Source organism: Mytilus californianus, unplaced genomic scaffold (assembly GCF_021869535.1).
Source record: "Mytilus californianus isolate M0D057914Y unplaced genomic scaffold, xbMytCali1.0.p SCAF_12, whole genome shotgun sequence".
NCBI lineage: Eukaryota > Metazoa > Mollusca > Bivalvia > Mytilida > Mytilidae > Mytilus > Mytilus californianus.
The window spans coordinates 54,874,612-54,893,828 of record NW_026262604.1 but is presented as its reverse complement, the minus strand read 5'-3'; the positions used below and the strand labels follow the sequence as shown (position 1 = coordinate 54,893,828).

At 33.4% G+C, this 19,217-nt stretch overlaps 1 protein-coding gene and 2 long non-coding RNA genes across 4 annotated transcripts in view; all 3 read left to right on the top strand.

Moving 5' to 3' along the window:
- Window positions 1-195: 195 nt before the first annotated feature.
- LOC127722034 (uncharacterized) lies at window positions 196-3,034 on the top strand. 2 transcript variants are annotated; one of them, XR_007991611.1, is made up of 4 exons: window positions 212-297; window positions 664-710; window positions 1,870-1,948; window positions 2,422-3,034. It is a non-coding gene; the product is annotated as an uncharacterized LOC127722034 (long non-coding RNA). The 2 variants fall into 2 exon arrangements; XR_007991612.1 differs by lacking the exon at window positions 664-710 and having other exon boundaries at window positions 196-297.
- Window positions 3,035-9,402: 6,368 nt separating this feature from the next.
- Window positions 9,403-12,425, top strand: LOC127722035 (uncharacterized). The gene is made up of 3 exons (XR_007991613.1): window positions 9,403-9,478; window positions 11,859-11,948; window positions 12,172-12,425. It is a non-coding gene; the product is annotated as an uncharacterized LOC127722035 (long non-coding RNA).
- Window positions 12,426-16,307: 3,882 nt separating this feature from the next.
- Window positions 16,308-19,217, top strand: part of LOC127722033 (lysophosphatidic acid phosphatase type 6-like) — a 37,407-nt gene continuing 34,497 nt past the window's right edge. Inside the window, exon 1 of the mRNA XM_052228883.1 lies at window positions 16,308-16,566. Within this exon, the coding sequence (XP_052084843.1) occupies window positions 16,348-16,566 (219 nt within the window). The 5' untranslated portion in view covers window positions 16,308-16,347. The remainder of the gene's footprint in view (window positions 16,567-19,217) is intronic.

Here is a 19,217-nt window from a genome sequence, read left to right as displayed (position 1 = left end):
GCTCTATGGTCGGGTTGTTGTCTCTTTGACACATTCCCCATTTCCATTCTCACTTTTATAAGGTTCACGTGTTGCGTTTCTTTTTCAAAGATTTTTTGCGTTTCCGGAAATTAGCCGAATCGTGATCGACTAAAAACTATTTGCAGTAATCAGTTTCCGGTGTTTTTCGAACATACCCTTACCAGTAAGTGGAAACAACTGCTTACTATAATGCAACCGCCATGTTTATGCGGGGAAGACCGATTTTTGTGTTTACAAAAAGGTTGATTTAGCGGATCGTATATATCAGAATGACACGTAAGTCTGCCACTTAATATTTCATAACATAAACTTGCAATCTATCTATATGACAATAATAATCGCACTATAAAGACTATTGTAACCAGACGACCAAAAAGTTGTGCTATTGAAAATTATTAAAACGAAATCGCAAGATACTTGCGATTTCAACTTTTGTCAAGAAAATGAAATAAAAAGATAAACTATTCTATTTTTTGACATATTATCCATTACAAATGGTGTATAAAGTTTTACTACTCGATATTGAATGAAAAAAATAAAATCAATCCGTGAACAAAATAACGAGTTTGCAGTTGCATGTTGACATTGTTGTTGTTCTATTGATATGCTTATCAAACACCACCCAAATTGTTTACTTCACAGTCATGACGAAACATAGAAATAGTTCCTACTTTAAGTGTTGGCAGAATGTAAGTGAATAACACCCTAGATTTTATTATATAATTTACATTGCTTGATATATATAGTCATGTATATCTTTTACAAAAATGTACCATGTTGTACTGTTGTATACTCTCAGTCATTGTTTAATTGTCAGGTCAATATTAAATATTTGCACATGGTAAGCATTTTTGCTCCTTTCATAAAGGCAACCAAAGTGATTAACTTCAGTGGCGGATCCAGAACTTTTTATAAGGTGGGCCCACTGACTGACCCAAGCCCCCCCCCCCTGGATCCGCCTATGAACTTTTAAGTATATTTACTCATATTTTTTTTTAATCCATGATCATGACCATAAAAAAAACCAAAAGACTGGACAGATTTGTTTGAAATAATATACAGTTTGTATATAGATATAAGAAGATGTGGTATGAGTGCCAATGAGACAATATGTCCGATTATATGAAAAGTTTGTCTCATACATGTCATAGTCATTTAGGTAAAATATAGCAAAGTAATCTTTATTTAAAGTCGGTTGCATATATAAATATTAATAACAAGGAACATGAGCTCTTAATTAGAGCTCTTTAAGGATTATGTACCCGTTTGTTGTTTCAATGCTAAACATGGAAATTTTAAAGAAAATCCAGCCGTTCCCTTGTACTCTAATATTTGACCATTCTATGCTTGATAGATAGAGCATTATTGCATGCAGTGCTAGCAATGATTTCCTTAGGACAAGTTTATAAATCAAAATATTGGTTAGAACAAATATAAATATGGACCAATTCAAGTACACCTTCTAGGGTGCACTTGACTTTAGTGACTCGATCAACACAAGGTTTTTTGGAATGTAAAGGTTATTTCGGCCTTCTTGTAAATAACAAATGCTAGCACATCATGGACAAACAAGTGAGTAATCTATGTTATAAATTTTATAACGAAAATCTCTGTATAAAGTCTGTGAATTTTCTTCAAAATCTTATATGCTTTTTGCGCCGCATTATCCCTATTTTCTATTTAATGCAATGAAACAATAAATAAAATATAGCTTAGAAAGGAGTTTCCTCTTGGTACATGTATATGTGCAAAATGGCACATCTCTAATATTCATTATCTTTGCTGATATTATTGCACTTTGAAAATTTCAATTTTTTTTTTCACACCTTTAAATTTTGGTTGTTGCAGATGCTGATCTGATTGCAGAGGTATGTGGAATGGAAAGAAAAAGATACATGTACATACAGAGACTGTTTGAATTTAAGGTGTAAGTACATATACATGTATGATATAATTATTAGAAATGACGTATCAGCTTATCAGTGAATGTACAAACATTTATAAGAGTTCTATATTTCAGTTAAGAAAAACAATTTTTTGTCATTTGAGTATATAAGCAAGGCAAATGGACTTGTTTGTCAATAGTACATTACTCATCTAACATACTTCTAGAAAATATAATTTTATTGGACTGTTTTCCGATGTATACACAATTGAATGAATCAGCAGTAACAATAAGACAATTTTATCTTCAGAGGTGGATTTAGAAAGGCAGCGGCCGCTAACCATTTTGTGGGAAAAATTTGGTTGATTATGTAGAGAATCACTGAAACATGACTGTGTCCCCTGTTTTGAAAATTTATGGATCTGCCACTGATCTTTATATAATTACATGCCAATTTTGTTTATTCTTTATTTAATATATTATCAAAATATCTATATGACTCTTCTCTTTTTCAGGTAAAAATGAGCTACATGTACCAGAAAAGATGTTGAAAATTTTAAAACTGTTTTAACAAGAGCATCATAAAATATAAAAAAAGAACAATACCAGGTCTGAACCTTTTTGGCTGCATGCAGTTAATTCTAAAATACCAGGAAACAAGATGTAGCTGCACAGCAGACATGGCAGATCTTAAAATTGCTAATAGGCATCAACTCAACATTTTCAAGCTGCATATAAAAGGAAAAGCATTCCTTTTCATAGAATCCAAGAATATTGTTAACCAAGTCAAGTGGTTATTAGACCTGTTATCATGAAAATACGAACATATATATTAGTATTTACAGTCACATGTAATATCCCAAATATAAGAACTATTTGGTATGTGTGACTATCTTTCGTCCCATGTCATGTTGTATGCTCAGAATATTTTAATGTCACAAGTATATGAAATGGATAAATGATATATTGTCAACCATTTAAATAAAACAGACAGGCTCACATATAAATTAACTGTCTACGTGAAAGTTCAAGTTGACTAAAATTGTCTAGAATTAAAAAAACATATATCCAAAAGTACAGAATTGCCTTTCTCAGAAATTTTGTATGTTTAATAGAATGATACTTGTAGTTTCTATTTTCTTGGATCTGTATCAAATTTATATAGGGAGATGTGGTATGATCGCCAATGCGACAACTTTCCACCAGAGACCATAGTAAGTGTTAGAAAATACAGGTAACAGTTATTTATGGCATTGTGTAGCAATCTATGAAAGACACAAAGATTACTAAGTGTAAAATAATTCCGACAAGATAACCAACCATCAAGGCTTCCTCTTAAACCAGCCAACTCACTGAAACTATACATAACAGCCAATTACAGTCATATTCACAATTGGTACTACTTTGGGTCAACAGAGAATTCAAAGTAGCCACCAAAGGCAATGAAAATTAGAATGAGAACTCAATAGGATATTGACTTGGATTATTTTCAACTAGGTTTAATATAAATGGTCCCAATTTTTAAGAACGAATGAAATGGAATCAAATGATCCAGGAATATTCAGTCTGTCCAACACTTTTGAAAATTTGTTTTCGGTGCTTTTAATCACAATATGTTATGTTCAAGCAGAGACATACTACATAAAAAAGTAGTTAGCTGGTTGTTTTGAGGGATTGAATTCTGTTCTTTGAACAAAAACATAAAAAAGAATGACACGAAATAAAGTAAATGGGGAATCCAGTTTTTCAAACTATGTACATACAGTTTGTATTTGAGTTTTTGACTTAGTGTTTTAAGTGTTAATAGTGCTCTTTATGACACAGTCACACTAGGCCACGATCGCACTACGATCTCTGAAAAAAATGCAAATTTTGACGATCGTAGTGCGATCGTGAAGATCGCAGTAAGGTCGTGGTAAGGTCTTCATGATCGTGATGAGCGTGGCCAACTTTGAACATGTTCAAAACAATCGTGGTGCGGTCGTGCCGAAATCGGATCGTAGTAGAAGCGTAGCGAGAGCGCAGTAAGGTCGTGCTAAGATCGCAAAGGTCGCTATACCATCGTAGCGAGAGCGTAGCGTAAGCGCGAATGTAGTCAGAGAGATTGCGCCACGATCTCACAGCGACGTTATTACGACCATCATGTTCTCCCGGCGACCAAAAAACGCTTCTACTACGGCTATACCACGTTTATACTACGCTGTTCAAAACCATAGTACCAGTGGCGGATCCAGAGGGGGTTCCGGAGGTTGGAACCCCCTTTTTTTGACGATCAATGCATTTGAATGGGGACATATGGTTGGAACCCCCCCTTTTTTTAAATGGCCGGATCCGCCCCTGAGTACGATTCTAGCACGCTCATCAGAGGCGGATTTAGAGGGTTTTCCAGGGGGCCCGGCCCCCTTTTGTGGGAAAAATTTGGTTGATTATATAGGGAATCACTGAAGCATGACTGGAGCGGGCCCCCTCTTAGGCAGTCAGTGGGTCCCCCCTTATGAAAATGTCTGGATCCGCCACTGCTCATGCCGTCCTCATCACGCCCGTCTTACGACCTGACTACGTTCATACTACGACCATTTCGAGTTCTAGCCATGCTCATTGTCATTGTCACATAAAATATATAAAAGCTCTCCATGTTTTGTTTATCTGTATGTAATTTGGACCTCATGACCCTAATATCCAACAGCTCAACCGTGCTTTACACATCTGTATCATTCCCACTTTTGTTCAATAAAATATCGTCAGTTGATCTGGATAGATCAGCAATACGTTGTGATTCAGGTTGGATTGGTTGATCCGACATCTCTACTGGATCAGGATGCGTACCAGAGGCCCCTCTGACTACATTTTCCGCCACCACCACACCCACGAGTTCTGGTAGATATGGATCATGATGTTGACGTTATTGCTGAGGGCGTAGTTAGATCGCGGTATAAACGTGGTAATATCGTAGAATGATCGTGGTAAGAGCGTGCTATAATCGCAGAAGAAGCGTGGTGAGATCGTGTTGCAATCGGATAAATCGTGGTATGGTCGTAATGAGAACGTGATAAGCGTAGTAAGATCGAAATAATCGTAGTGAGGTCGCAGAATAAGCGTGGTGAGAACGTGATATAATCGTAGCAAGATCGTTGTAGAAACGTAACGAGGACGTAGTAGCATCGCGAAAACAACGAAAATCTACATTTCATGCCGCTCTTATCGCGACCTCGCCACGATCTGAATTTATTTCAGATCGCGGTGAGCGTGATGCGATCGTGGTCTAGTGTGACTGGGGCATTACATACATCTGCCTGCTGATATTACACAATTGAAATCGATGCTAAGAAAACCTACAAATAATTCTACTGCCTATTTCCTCAAATTGAAAAAAAAACACCTAAACACAATGAAACCCGTGAAATCATCGGCAGATCCAGGGAGTCGGAATCCCCTTTCAAATTGACTGGATCCTCGCCTGGAATTAATATATCACAGATTGTGGTCAAAGGGTGGATCTATCCTGTTTATTAAATAAATGAAAGGATAATAGATAGTACAGTCTGTTTTTGTTAGATGTATTTCTATTTGATTCCATCTGATGAGTTGAGGCCTTTTTTAACTGCTTTTTATGGTTTGTTCTTATATTGGAATATTCTACCATAGCCCTGCTAACATGTTTAACCCCATATTCTGTATGAGCCTGTCCCAAGTGAGGAGCCTGTAATTCAGTGGTTTTCGTTATAGTTGCTGTGTTACATATTTGTTTTTCGTTCATTAATTTGTACATAAATTAGACCGTTAGTTTTCTCGTTTTAATTGTTTTGCATTTGTCATTTCGTGGCCTTTTATAGCTGACTATATTCGGTGTGAGCCAATACTCCGTGTTGAATGCCGTACCTTAACCTAAAATGGTTTGCTTTTATAAATTGTAACTTGGATGGAGAGTTGTCTCATTGGCACTCATACCACATCTTCCTATATCTATATATGTATTTACGGCTTTGCTCATTCTTGAATGCCGTACGGTGACATATAGTTGTTAATTTCTGTGTCATTTGGTCTCTTAATTTGTGGAGAGTTGTCTCAATGGCAATCATTCCACATCTTCTTTTTGTCAAGACTGCGACTCTTGTCACAAAAGCGAGACATAGCGATTCTACATTGCGGCGTCCACAAATATTCACTCTGTGGTTACAGTTTTTAAAATTTTAATAACTGTCTGAAACTATCATCGATTTCTACCAAACTTTGAAGGAAGCTTGTTTATGATCATAAAATAGTATCCAGAAGTAAATTTTGTAAAAAAAAATCCTGTTTATCCGTATTTACTTATAAATGGACTTAATTTTTCTTCCAGTTAGCATTACATTCACTGTGTGTTAAAAGTTTTAAAACTTGGATAGAAGCTTGTTTATGATCAAAAGCTAGTATCTAGAAGGAAATTTTATAAAAAATTATTTCCTGTTTTTCCGTATATTACTTATAAATGGACTTAGTTTTCTTCCAGTTAACATTACATAATGATACAGTCTGCAGTTAAAGTTTTAAAAACATTTATTAGATTCAAACCATCCTGGATTTTAACCACACTTCAGTTGGACAGAATCAAAAGATAGTATCTAGAGAAAAAAAAATCAATAATTTTCCCCATTTTTGTTGAGCCTGCTACTATAACACTTTTACAACAAAAATAGGCGAGACACTGGGTTCCGCGGAACCCTTACGATTTTTTTCTATAAACTCTTTAATATATTTTAATGATAAGATGAAAAGAAAAGAAAAAGTCACAATAATGTTTATTTATGTACATATTATATGATTCCACATTGACAAATACAGAGTGGTCCTAAGAATATAGAAAACTGGAATAAAATATTCTGTTGTCTAAGGTGCTGTCATAACACTACAAACGAGTAAAAGTCTGAAATGGCCTATATCTGTACTCGACTGTACTGATTTTTACTCGACCAGTCTGAATTGGTCTGAATTTTACTCGACATTACTCGACCCCAGTAATAACCATACTCGACCGTACTGATTTGTACTTGACCCTTATCTTTGCCATTGAAAATAGTCTGAACTATTACTCGACCAGTCTGAAACAGTCTTAACCCATTCTCGACCTGTACTCGACCAAATTTTTCAGTCTAAACCATACTCGACCAAAGGTCTGAACAATACTCGACTAGTCTGCCATACTTACCCAAAAAACCTATACTTTTTTTTTATTTAGCTGTTAAAATTAATTTCTTTTTTTCTGACATGACAACAGCCACAATAAAATAAAGATATATATAAAAACATATTTTTACATCCTTACATGATTCTCAGATTTATCAAATAGAGATAGTTAAATTAAATTATCTTATATAATAATTTAATTATATTAATTTTAAAGTTTAAGAGTTTTTAAAAAAAAAGATTTTCTTTTAACTAAAAACCACACCTTTACTGAGGGTAATAAAACCTTATTACCGGTAAGGTGCTTCTTGTTTGGCATGTGTTTTTTTTTTTTTTTTTAAACTTAATTTTCCTAAATTCCTAAAGAAAAACTATATAGGTTTCATGGTTACATAAAATAGTTATATAATTATCTTTTTAATGAGATAACAACAGACAAAAAATCACTGAAATTATTTAACCTTATATTAGAAATATATCTATTCTTATTATAATTTGGGATATATCATATATAATATATATCAAAAAGGGATAAAAAAAATTAAAGAAATAGATAAAAATTTTCTTCTGATTAGTGGTAAAGTATAAAGTAATACCTCCTGCTTGCAATTGGGGCAAACTCATTAAAATGATCACACCTGGTCAGAGAGTATTAATTTCTAATTAACATTCATTAAAAAAATTGAAACATCCTGTGAATCTGAAATCGCAAGGCCTTTTGAATTCACTAGATAAGTAATACACGAGTTTAAGAAAAAAAGGGCTTTCTTTTTACCTGTAAAACACACATGTACTGACAAATGACTGAGGTAAATAAACCTTATTAAAGTGCTTCTTGTATGCCATGTCATTAATTTTGACAAAAGTTATTTAAATTTAATTGAAATAAATTTTTTTCTGCAACTTTGGAACACATTTCCTTTTTTAAATGGTTATCAAGGATTGCTATGGAAGTTCTATTATCATGATTATATTAAATTCTTGGTTTTACAAAACAAAGGTGTGACTTTTTAAAATTTATTAAGTTGCTTTATATACTATTTTAGATATATATTTATAACAAAAATGTTCACTGCATTAATTATTAACTTAACTCAACTGACACCATTAAAAAAAAATTGAATAACATTGAAAATATTAGTCACAATTCAGTTTTGAGATTATTTGATCAGCTCGTTTTATTTTAATTTTAAAGGTGATATATATATGTAAGTGTTGATAAATATGGTGTTGAATTTATATTATGTTTATTGTGAAATTTTGGTTTCAATGCCATATTGAATACATTTTAAATTTCAAATTGTTGTTCAAATTTCTAGCCAGGGGAAATAGCTGTTAAAACAGTTCCTAAATTGATGAAATACAATAGATAGATACAAAAGTTAGGTCAAGGTTGGTTAAGACTTAGTCGAGTATGGTTCAGACTAGGTGGAGTATGGTTCAGACTAGGTCGAGTATGGTTCAGACTAGGTCGAGCATGGTTCAGACTAGGTCGAGCATGGTTCAGACGAAAATAAAATGGTTAAGTACTGGTCGAGTAAAGGCCGAGTACAAGTTCAGACTGTTAAGTATGGTTCAGACTATAGTCGAGTATTATCAAGTAAATTTCAGACCAATTCAGACTGGTCGAGTAAAAATCAGTACAGTCGAGTACAAATATAGCCTAGGCCATTTCAGACTTTTACTGGTTTGTAGTGTAAGCAAGCCGCTTTTGTTGTAAATAGATAAAATAGTGCACCCTTTTATTAATAGAAGAAAAGTCTATAAAAGGTTCATAAAAGATGAAGACGAAAAAAATGAAATAATCATCACTGACTCAAGAGTAACAGAAGTTAAGAACTATCGAACAGTTGAAATACAACGACCTGGTGACACGTTTCATGAAAGGAGCATTGCAGTTAGAATGCAAATTACCTGTCATCAAATCGTTAATATTGTACAAAAATATGTGCACAACGGAAACAAATAAAGTTAAGGTCTTTTTTTTTAAATGTTGCCATTTTATATATATGAATCATATATACCTATTATGATCCCTATTTAAACATGTGCATAGCTGTAATTAATACGCGTTAGTGAACAAAACTGTATTGACCTTTTAATTTTAGAATAATAGAGTTCAAACATATCAATATTCATGTTATAACTTATTGTCATTTTGACGTAAATGTTTTTAAACCAATGGCAAGATACGATTTATTTTTCAATAATCTCTGGTATTTACTCGATTGATATGGTAAAGTTCCAACAGGTTCGAATAAGATCTTCCCAGCATATTATCATTGTTTTCCCTCCCCCTTACTTATATTCCCCTGGAACATATTACTACCAGTAAGGGGAAAGAACTCATTAATCTAATGCAAACATGGCGGCTATCCGGGGAAGATCAAGTTTTGTGTTTACAAAAAGGTTGGTTATGCAGATCGTATGAGGAAGAATGACTTGTTACTTTGCCATAATTTATTTAAGATCATGATCTTTCGGTTTATCTATATGCCTATTGTAATCACACGGTGCAAATATGTTAAATCTGACTGCAAAAAAGTTGTGCTATTGAAAAATGTTAAAATTGAAATCCCAAGATAATGGGGATTTCAACTTTTTCAATTTTCTGGCGTTTAAAAGATATACTTTCATATTTTTTAAGTTATAACTTAAAATATAATTGATATATTATTTTTACTTGATATTATATGTTGAAAAAGTAAGATCGGTAAACAAAATAACGAGTTTTCAGTTGCACATGTTGCATGTTGTTATTTTATTGATATGCTAATGAAACACAACGTCAATAATTATTTACCACCCAGTACATGTCCAACTCTAGAAATAGTCCCTAATTCTGAAAAGCATGTTCAGAAGCAAAAGTGATTTGCAATTTACAACCATAATGCAATAATTAGTGTTTAACATGCATGATGTACAAAACAAATACATGTTCAGCTTGGATGTTGAGTTATGCAGTGTGTCTGGTAGTTATCTGAAGGTATAATCCATAGCCAAGGTCAGCTGCCCTGGCTATCATATATGTGTCCATCTGATCATCTATCCCAAATTTATATGTACATGTAGGGCCTAGATGTCATTTAGTTGTGTCGTATGGTTGCTGTCTCAGCATACATTGATATATACCCTGGCAGTATCTTTTTTATTCAAATTACCACAATAGAAAAGCTCATATATTACATGTATATATATGGCAAAATTGCAATTAATTATTTAATAGAAATACATTGTACATTCCTCTTCTTAGACAGTCTGCACCAAAATCTTTTCCAACTACTAGTCCGAAGGCAAATATTCAGACATTTTCCTTATGTGTCTAAACAAAGTTTTGCGAAAATTAACTAGTCCAAATAAAATTTTACTAGTCTGGGGCATTGGACTAGTGGCTAACAGTGCAGGCTGCTTCTACATTTACACATACATGTATATACAGTTTGTATATGTACAATGTACATGAACTGCCTCAGATATTAACTAGTCCAAATAAAATTTTACATTCTGGGGAATCGTACTAGTGGCTAACAGTGCAGGCTGCTTCTACATTTACACATACATGTATATATAGTTTGTATATGTACAATGTACATGAACTGCCTCAGATGTCTTGTAGTAATGTCAGGTACAAAATGTAACTAAACTGTAGTGTGCAGGCATGAATCATAGGAAGTTATAAGTTGGATCTGGGGCCAAGTAAACCTATTGACTTGAAAAATGGTTTTGCTGCTTCTCTGCTAAGCACCCTCTGCTTTAAGGGGTATAAACTAGAGTAAATACTTGGTCAGCTGAGGACAATAATTAAACTGATGCAGATCCAAGAGTTGAAAACCCCCAAAGCTAGATAATGTTTGGAGTGAAGTGTCTGTCTAGCACAAAGCAGTGTTCATACTCACATTACATAACATGTAAAGTTTGCCATTGAATTTTACAGGGTTGGCAAATTATTATAAACCTGATTTTCTAAGGTTAGGCAATACCCCCAGCAGTTGGTATTAAATACATGTGGTACAGGGTAATGTGGTTGTTGTTTTCTTGACCCATGCTAGATGGGGAAATTCAATATAGAATATTTTGTACCTTGCGTTCATCTGATGGTAGGTATACATTGTACATTTTTTGGTGTCAGAAGTTATTAAAATTATTATCAAAGGTTAATCATGTTAATACCAGCAAGGTCTTGGAACTGTGCTGTCAATTTTTTTTTACAGGAGTTATACTGCTTGTTAATAGATATTATAGGGAAAATTACATTGTTAGGGATTTCTTGACTACATTTTGTAAGATATTTAATACATAGAAGTATATAAGAACCCAACAATTTTTTCTTAAGTAATATATAATTGTCCTTGGACAGATAAAATATGTGTCATTGGAAACTATCTGTCAATATTGTCATGTTTTATTTAATTTTAATTTTACACAGAACAGTTCAAACATATTTTAGTTTCATAATACCATTGCCATATATAAACATTTTACACAGATAAACCTTGAATTATTTTCTTCAATTTCTCAAACAATTTCATATACTAAATGCAGATTGTCAGAATTAGTATTGTATAAAATAAGGATATATGTGGTATGATTGCCAATGAGACAAATATCCAACAGAGTTTAAATGACAGGATTAAAGCAACTATAAGTCAACAAATGGTCTTCAATAATGAGTAAAACCCATACCTTATACAAGACCCTGACATAACAGAATGGATCAAAGAACATTATTTTTCCAGTTCCAAGAATATTACTGGTAGTGTAATATTTCAATATTTTTTTTTATTTACAGATTGTTTGTTCACTGTTGGTCACTTAATGTAAGTGGGAAAAACTGATTGGATAAAGATATTAAACAGTCTTTATAGTACAGGTGAAATATGTGAGTTTTCACAGTAGTAAATTTGTTTGTTCTTTTTGAATATGGGACATTTCAATAGTAAAATTGAATCGATATTAATATTTTGCATTGTAATTGGCCACTGTACCATTTGTAGTTAAATTAAAATAAAGTTGTTATGTTTTGATTTTGATAAAACAGTTTACCTTTTACTGCTATAAAATGTTTTATTCTTTATTTCATCTCTCAATTTCAATTTTTGCAGGAGAGTCATCTGATTGTGGAAGTTTGTGTAGTGGAAAGAAGGAGTTACATACAGATGCTGTTTTGAATCATAAGAAATGACTGATATTAATTCATTTCTTCAGTTCCTCATTAGCTTCTTCACAAGGAATAAATTGTGTAAGGAGTTCTAAATTCCTATTTAAAGACCTAACTTTTTTTTCCATTTGAGTGTATGAAAGCAAATTAATTGAATTCATTCTGAATACTGAGCTTATATAGTTTTATGTACATGTATATGTGCCTTTTCTTTATTTGACTTTTTATTTATAAGTTATTTAAACATTAATAATTTTATTCTTTGTATGAGAAGCTATAATCAATCAACTATATATTTTTTTCTCTCCTGCGATGAATGTCGGGGAAAGTGAGACATAAGGGTTCCTTTTCTGGCGACGATGGCTCTGGCATCAACAATTGTTAAGTTTTCTGCTTAAGTTAGTAAGTTTGACAGGTATTACTTGTGATAGATAATTGATATTTAATATAAAGTTGTATTATTATCAGTACATATCAGTTTGACAACTATTTTGAGACCCTGTCCCTAGGATATGGTGCAGTGACTTGGATTTAATTAGAGATTTTCAATATTAATAGAAAAACAAAGGATATGGAGTATCCATCCATGACACAAAATCTGTAAATGCACAACAAAAAAACATACAAAAAGCAAAGGAACAGTGCTTTTATTGCTGTTTTCATCTCAAAGTCACAGTGAGACCTCAACTCGGAGCAAAAAAACTCTCACTTCACTGCAAGTTTAAGATGGCCCCTAGCACCGGCTTTAGCGGAATTCTTTGCAAAAATAATTTGGATAGACTTTGTAAGGTGTAACACCACTCAATCGGGCTAAGTCATAAAAAGAACATACTGGAAAGTAGTACATATTTAAAACAAAAAAGTTTACTGCTTAAGTTAGTTTGATAGGATCTAATTCTGACACACACATTACAATATATCCAAAAATAAAGTAATTGTCTGATACAGAAGTATTATATGTTTTGAAGAATAATGCTGTTTTTGCCTTCTTTGTTTTTATTCCCTTTGAAAATATATCATTTTGTCCAACAAATTTTAAAAAAATCCACATCAAGGATTTGTAATATTGCAAATATTTGACCCGATAACAATTTAGACTGTTGGAATCATCATTGGCATCATAATGATATCAAGTTTGACCTGACATGAGGAAGGCAAGTGTCATAAACTTATGAAACAATAAAATTGAGAATGGAAATGGGGAATATGTCAAAGAGACAACAACCCGACCAAAGAGCAGACAACAACCGAAGGCCAACTATGAAACAAGTTTTGTTTTGGATCAAGAAAATACTCAAATTAATACAATAAACAATGTATACATTGACATATACACACATTAAAATTAGATGATTTATGTGAGAATCTTTTTTTTTAAGCTAATCTGGCAATAGTGACTAATTGTGTCTTCATACTCAGTTCATTGTTTGTCGTCTGTAAACCTTTTAGCTCACATCCCCATAAAGCCACTGAACTACTGTATAAACTTACTTGTTGTCCATTGTAAACTTTTTACCAAACTTGAGGTGAATGGTTCTTATGGTGTCTAGTATAAACTTTGTTGTTTTTTTATTCTGGTCAGTCTGTACACAGCAAACACGTTTGGGTGAGTCTTTAAGGAATTATTACCCTTAAATAGTGATTTAATCAATTTTTGCATTTTGGGCAAATTCAATAGTAGTTTAAAAGAGAAACTGTAACCAGCCAAAATGATCAGCAATATGCATGATTTACAAATAAGATATGAGTGCTGAATTAGAATCGGGTCTATAATGTAAGAGAGTGGCCATTTTTGAAGATGCAAATAGATCCAAGTGAGTGACACAGACTATTGTCTAGTTAAAAGAGCTTCCCTGAAACTAATGAACCAATTCAAACCAAAGTGACATGATCGATGGTGCTTAGTGGTGTGTAAAATATTGCTTAAATATTGTATGGCAATAAAAGACGAGTTGAAACAAAAAAAGATCAGCATTTTAGGCGCATTCATTGAGCCTGTAGTTTACCGTTTTGCTGTGACTGATAACAGCTTCATATCAGGATCAGTGCTGAACTTATATACTTTGTTGTGTCTTTCTGACGAAGTTTTGTTTACCTTTAAAATGTCACAAAGAGTGGGTCATGAATTAAATTGACCACTGTCTCGAGTCACAGGGAGGACTGGGCACTAACAAACATTATTAACCCTGCCAGGTTCTGTATGCGTTTGTCCCATGTCATGGAGGATCAAATTGAGAATGGATGCGGGGAATGTGTTAAAAGAGACAACAATCCGACCAAAGTGCAGAAAACAGCCCATAGCCACCAATGGGTCTTCAACACAGGTGCTGCTGTATTTCGGTGATTGTCGTTGGTTGCTGGCTTTCATGTTTTATTTTCGTTTCTGATTCTGATAGTGTGTTTTCAAAACAAGAATCGGACGAATTTGTAAAGATTTGGGCCGGTCCAGAATTGCTTGTACGATTTAATGCTAAACAATGATATATTATCCAATTAAAGGGGGCGTACGCATTCTACGCCCTCCCCCTTAATCCATACATAATTGGATTGAGGTGAGGGGATGGGTAGACAAGTGGACCCGCCCACTCTTATGGGACTACATGTCTCTTGCATATAGACTGTATGCCCCACTCCTGATGTTTTTTTTAGTGGTTCCCCTTTTTTTTTAAATCCTGGATCAGCACCGAATACGGTATATGAAACATTGATTGAAGATGAAAAAACAGGGTAAACCATGATGTAAAGCAATGCATATATATTACTCTTCAAGAGTATTTTGAAAACACACATTGGAACTGGAGCAAATGCATGTAGGGCTGGCCTACATCTGTGGTAACATCCCTTTTCGTCATCAATACAAATAAGTAGGATTATTTATCCAATGAAAGAAAAATAAATACCTATCGGATCGCTTGCCAACCGGTGTATTGAAAAAGTAAGATATGAAATAACGTATTAAGGGTAATCATGAATTTATACAAAATATATTCATTCGTATATCTGCATATCCTAGCTTGAGTTTTGTGAAAGGATCATGTACCGAAGTACCACCTATACCGAGAGTTCAAATTGTTTAAATTCATAATGAGAAAAATTACAATCATGGTTAAACTGATTCTTAAACAAATTCTTTAAATAGGAATTAACCATAAAGGTAATGAAAACCGTGTGTTAAACTTCAAACACAATACCAATATCAAAAGTTACGGCTACAGCGATTATTAAAAAGAAATAGAAAGGGAGTCATAAAATTTAAATTGCATGAAATATAATATAATAGCCCAATCATTGATGACCTCGGAGTCAATACTTTCTATTTCTGTTTTCTGATATTTTCATTGCTTATTTTACTATTTCTTATATTTTATTTTCTATATACCGTTTTTACTATCAAATGCACCCCCCCCCCCCAAAAAAAAATAAATAAAGAAAAATAAAAATATCACCAAAAACCTTTAAAAAGAAGGATAATGCGCACGTTTCCGGACTAGTGTAACAAGAGAGAAAAAAACAACCGTACGTAAAATCATAGCTGTATAAAAAAAAGCATACATCTATGGTAAAATCCAGGATTTGTATAGTGAAATCAAATCCTTGGTAAAATGAAACAGTCAGTCGAATACACCGCGAACCAAGTATAAGGTGTAAATGAAGTATTGCAGATTAACGACAAACTAGCTGCTATTAATTCGATCACACACACACAAAAAAAACAGCAAAAAGCAGAAAAAACAAATTAATAAAAAAAACACTGTCGGTAATGGTTATACTATCTACAACAGTAAAATGGAGGAACGACGTGGCACGTGGTTGTGATTAATACGCCGCCTAGATAAACAAAACTGTGTATTGACCTTTTAGTGATAGAAAAACAGAGTTCAAATATATAAATATTCATGTTATAACTTATTGTCATACTTCCGTCAAAACTTTTAAACCAATAGCATGACACAAATTATTTTTCGAACAGCTCTGATATTTTCTCTTAAATTATAGTCAAACCCAGAGTGGTTCGAACGAAATTTTCCAAGCATAGTATCATTGGTTTCCTTCCCCCTTACTTATATTCCCCTGTTACTACCTTCCATAAATGAAAATTGAAACCTTTAGATCCTAGACTATGCGTGCCTTCAGATATATGAAACGTTTTAGCCTTTTTGGTTTGTCAGTTTGTGCCGGTTGCTCTTTGAAATGGATGATACTTGACAGTCGAGTTTTAGCTGTTGAGAACGAGATCGACAATGCCAGCAGCAGTGAGAGAATGCGATTGAAACATGTACAGATCCTGTTCAGACACGGAGCACGAACTCCACTTCATATGACTCCTGGTATAGAGCAGGTATTTTGGGGAACTTTAATTTCGGATCTTGTTTCAATTAAACAGTGAAAATAATTGAATTTTCAGGCTTTCTTATTGTCATGATAATTTGTAACATGTTCAGTCAGAGATATAACTCTATAGGGTTATTACAGAAAATAACTTGTATGTGTTATTACAGATACTTTCATGAGTTGTCTACTCTTTATTCCTTAAATTTTCTAAATCTGCAATAACATGTGTTTGTTATTTGTAAAATAAATCAAAAATATTTTAATTTATAATGGGCTCTAGGGAACTCTTGAGACTTTGCGCAGAAACTAAATGCATAGCCTTGATAATTAATTTTTTAATTAAATTAATACATTTTTTATTAACCATGGTAAATCAATGAGACGAGGCTTTTAAGGGATAAAATTAGCTGTAATTTTAAGGGATAAAATTAGCTGTAATAACATAGCTTAGTTATTAAAGAAATGTAACCTATTAAATGAGACACTTGGGAATTACTGGGAAGCTTGTGCAGAACCTCATTACATGCTCTGGTCATTATTTCTTACAATAAATTATAATACATTGTAATTTAGCATGATTTATGTCTGAGAAAATGCTTTGGAGTGAAATAGAGAAGCTGTGATAACACCCTTTAGTATTACAGGCATATTTTTTCTGTAAAAACATATAGGTGTACTATGCAAAATTGGCAAACTATGAACTGTTATATCTTTCTATAGTTAAGTATACATAAAGACGATAGTAATATCAGTAGAACTTGTATGCATTTTAACTAAACTAGTGATGTATATTGTCCCTTTGAAACATGTAACATACATATGTTATCGCAGTTCTTTGATTTTTTAGTCCACAATAACAAATGTATGTTATTTTTCTGTAATAACCCTATAGAGTTATATCCCTCACTGATGTTAGAGTGGGGGGGGAGACTATTTTAAGGACGCCGGGATCGACACCTATTTTTACAACGGATAATCAGGGTATCGTTTCACAAAGCCTTCGTAATTCTACGTGTCATCGTACGTTCATCGTAAATAAATCGTAGGTTTTACAGCCGTTTCACAAAGCTGTCATAAGTTAAGATGAGCGTAAATAATACGTAAATCCTGGCGTAACTTACTACAGCTATACCCAGTCGTATCTCGATCATAGTTTATCCGTGAATATGAATTAAACCATATCTAAGATGGCTTTATTCTAAATCAAGATGCCGCAAATGTTAGAAGACGAAGAAGAATCTTCAATATTGGAACCACACTTTCTTCGTTTGATCATTTTGAAAATGAAATGGATATTATATCCAGATACAGACTGGATAGACACAGTATCAATGAAATACATTGGCAATAGAACCAGATATAAAACATGATACAAATAGGTCCAATGCACTTACTTCTGAAACGCAGGTTTTGTTAGCTTTGCGCTACTCACTGGTTCCCCGGTAAAGCGCCCATTTTATGACGCTGATTTGTCTCACCGTAACAAAGCAAAACTAACGACTTCGAGTTATATACCCGTAGCTTGTTATACTTATATCTAAGATTTTTATATTTCTTTATTATCTATAGTTTTAATTTATATAAAGTTTAGTACATATTGCACAACGATAGTGATCGTACTGGCCGTCATAATGTTTTCTTTGTAAACCTGTAATTCCCGTTAACGGATAGAAGATTAAGCAAGACTAAATATTTAGCACAACATAGAGTGTGATATGAGTTAAATTTGATTATCAGGTTACCATAAATAATTTTGTTTATAAGGTTACCATAAATAATTTTGTTCATGTTGTTAAATCGTCATTTATTCCAAATCATATCAGTCTTGAAAACTAAACAAAGTTGAAAACATGTTGGACAATAACTCTAAAACGCTTTAACCAATTTGCATGAAACTTTGGTGAATTGTTTATATCTGTAGATGTGAGCTCCCTTGCGATTTTTTGTCGAGCCTGCGACTTTTGTCGCAGAAAGCTCGACATAAGGATAGTGATCCCGCGGCTACGGTGGCGGCGGCGTTAGCTAACTTCTTGAAAGCTTTATATTTTAGAAGCTAGAAGACCTGGATGCTTCATACTTTGTATATAGATGCCTTATGTTACGAAGTTTCTGTCTGTCATATGTCCAATGTCCTTGACCTCATTTTCATGGTTCAGTGACTACTTGAAAAAAAAGTCAACATTTTTTGTAATGTTAATTTCTTTCTTATTATGAGTAATAGGATAACTATGTTTAGTATGTGCGTACCTTGCAAGGTTCTCATGCCCGTCAGACATTTTTCATTTTACCTCGATCTCATTTCATGGATCAGTGAACCAGGTTAAGTTTTCGTGGTCAAGTCCATATATCAGATACTATAAGCAGCAGGTCTACTATATTTGGTATATGGAATGATTGTAAGGTGTACATGTCCAACTGGTAGGTGTCATGTGACCTTGACCTCATTTTCATGGTTCAGTGGTCAAAGTTAAGTTTTTGAGTTTTGGTCTTTTTTTCTAATACTGTATGCAATAGGTCAACTATAAATGGTGTATGGAATGATTGTAAGGTGTACATGTCTAGCTGGCAGGTGTCATCTGACCTTGACCTCATTTTCATGGTTCAGTGGTCAAAGTATTCAGAGAAACAAAATTGTGACATTTTTGTGGAAATTTTGGG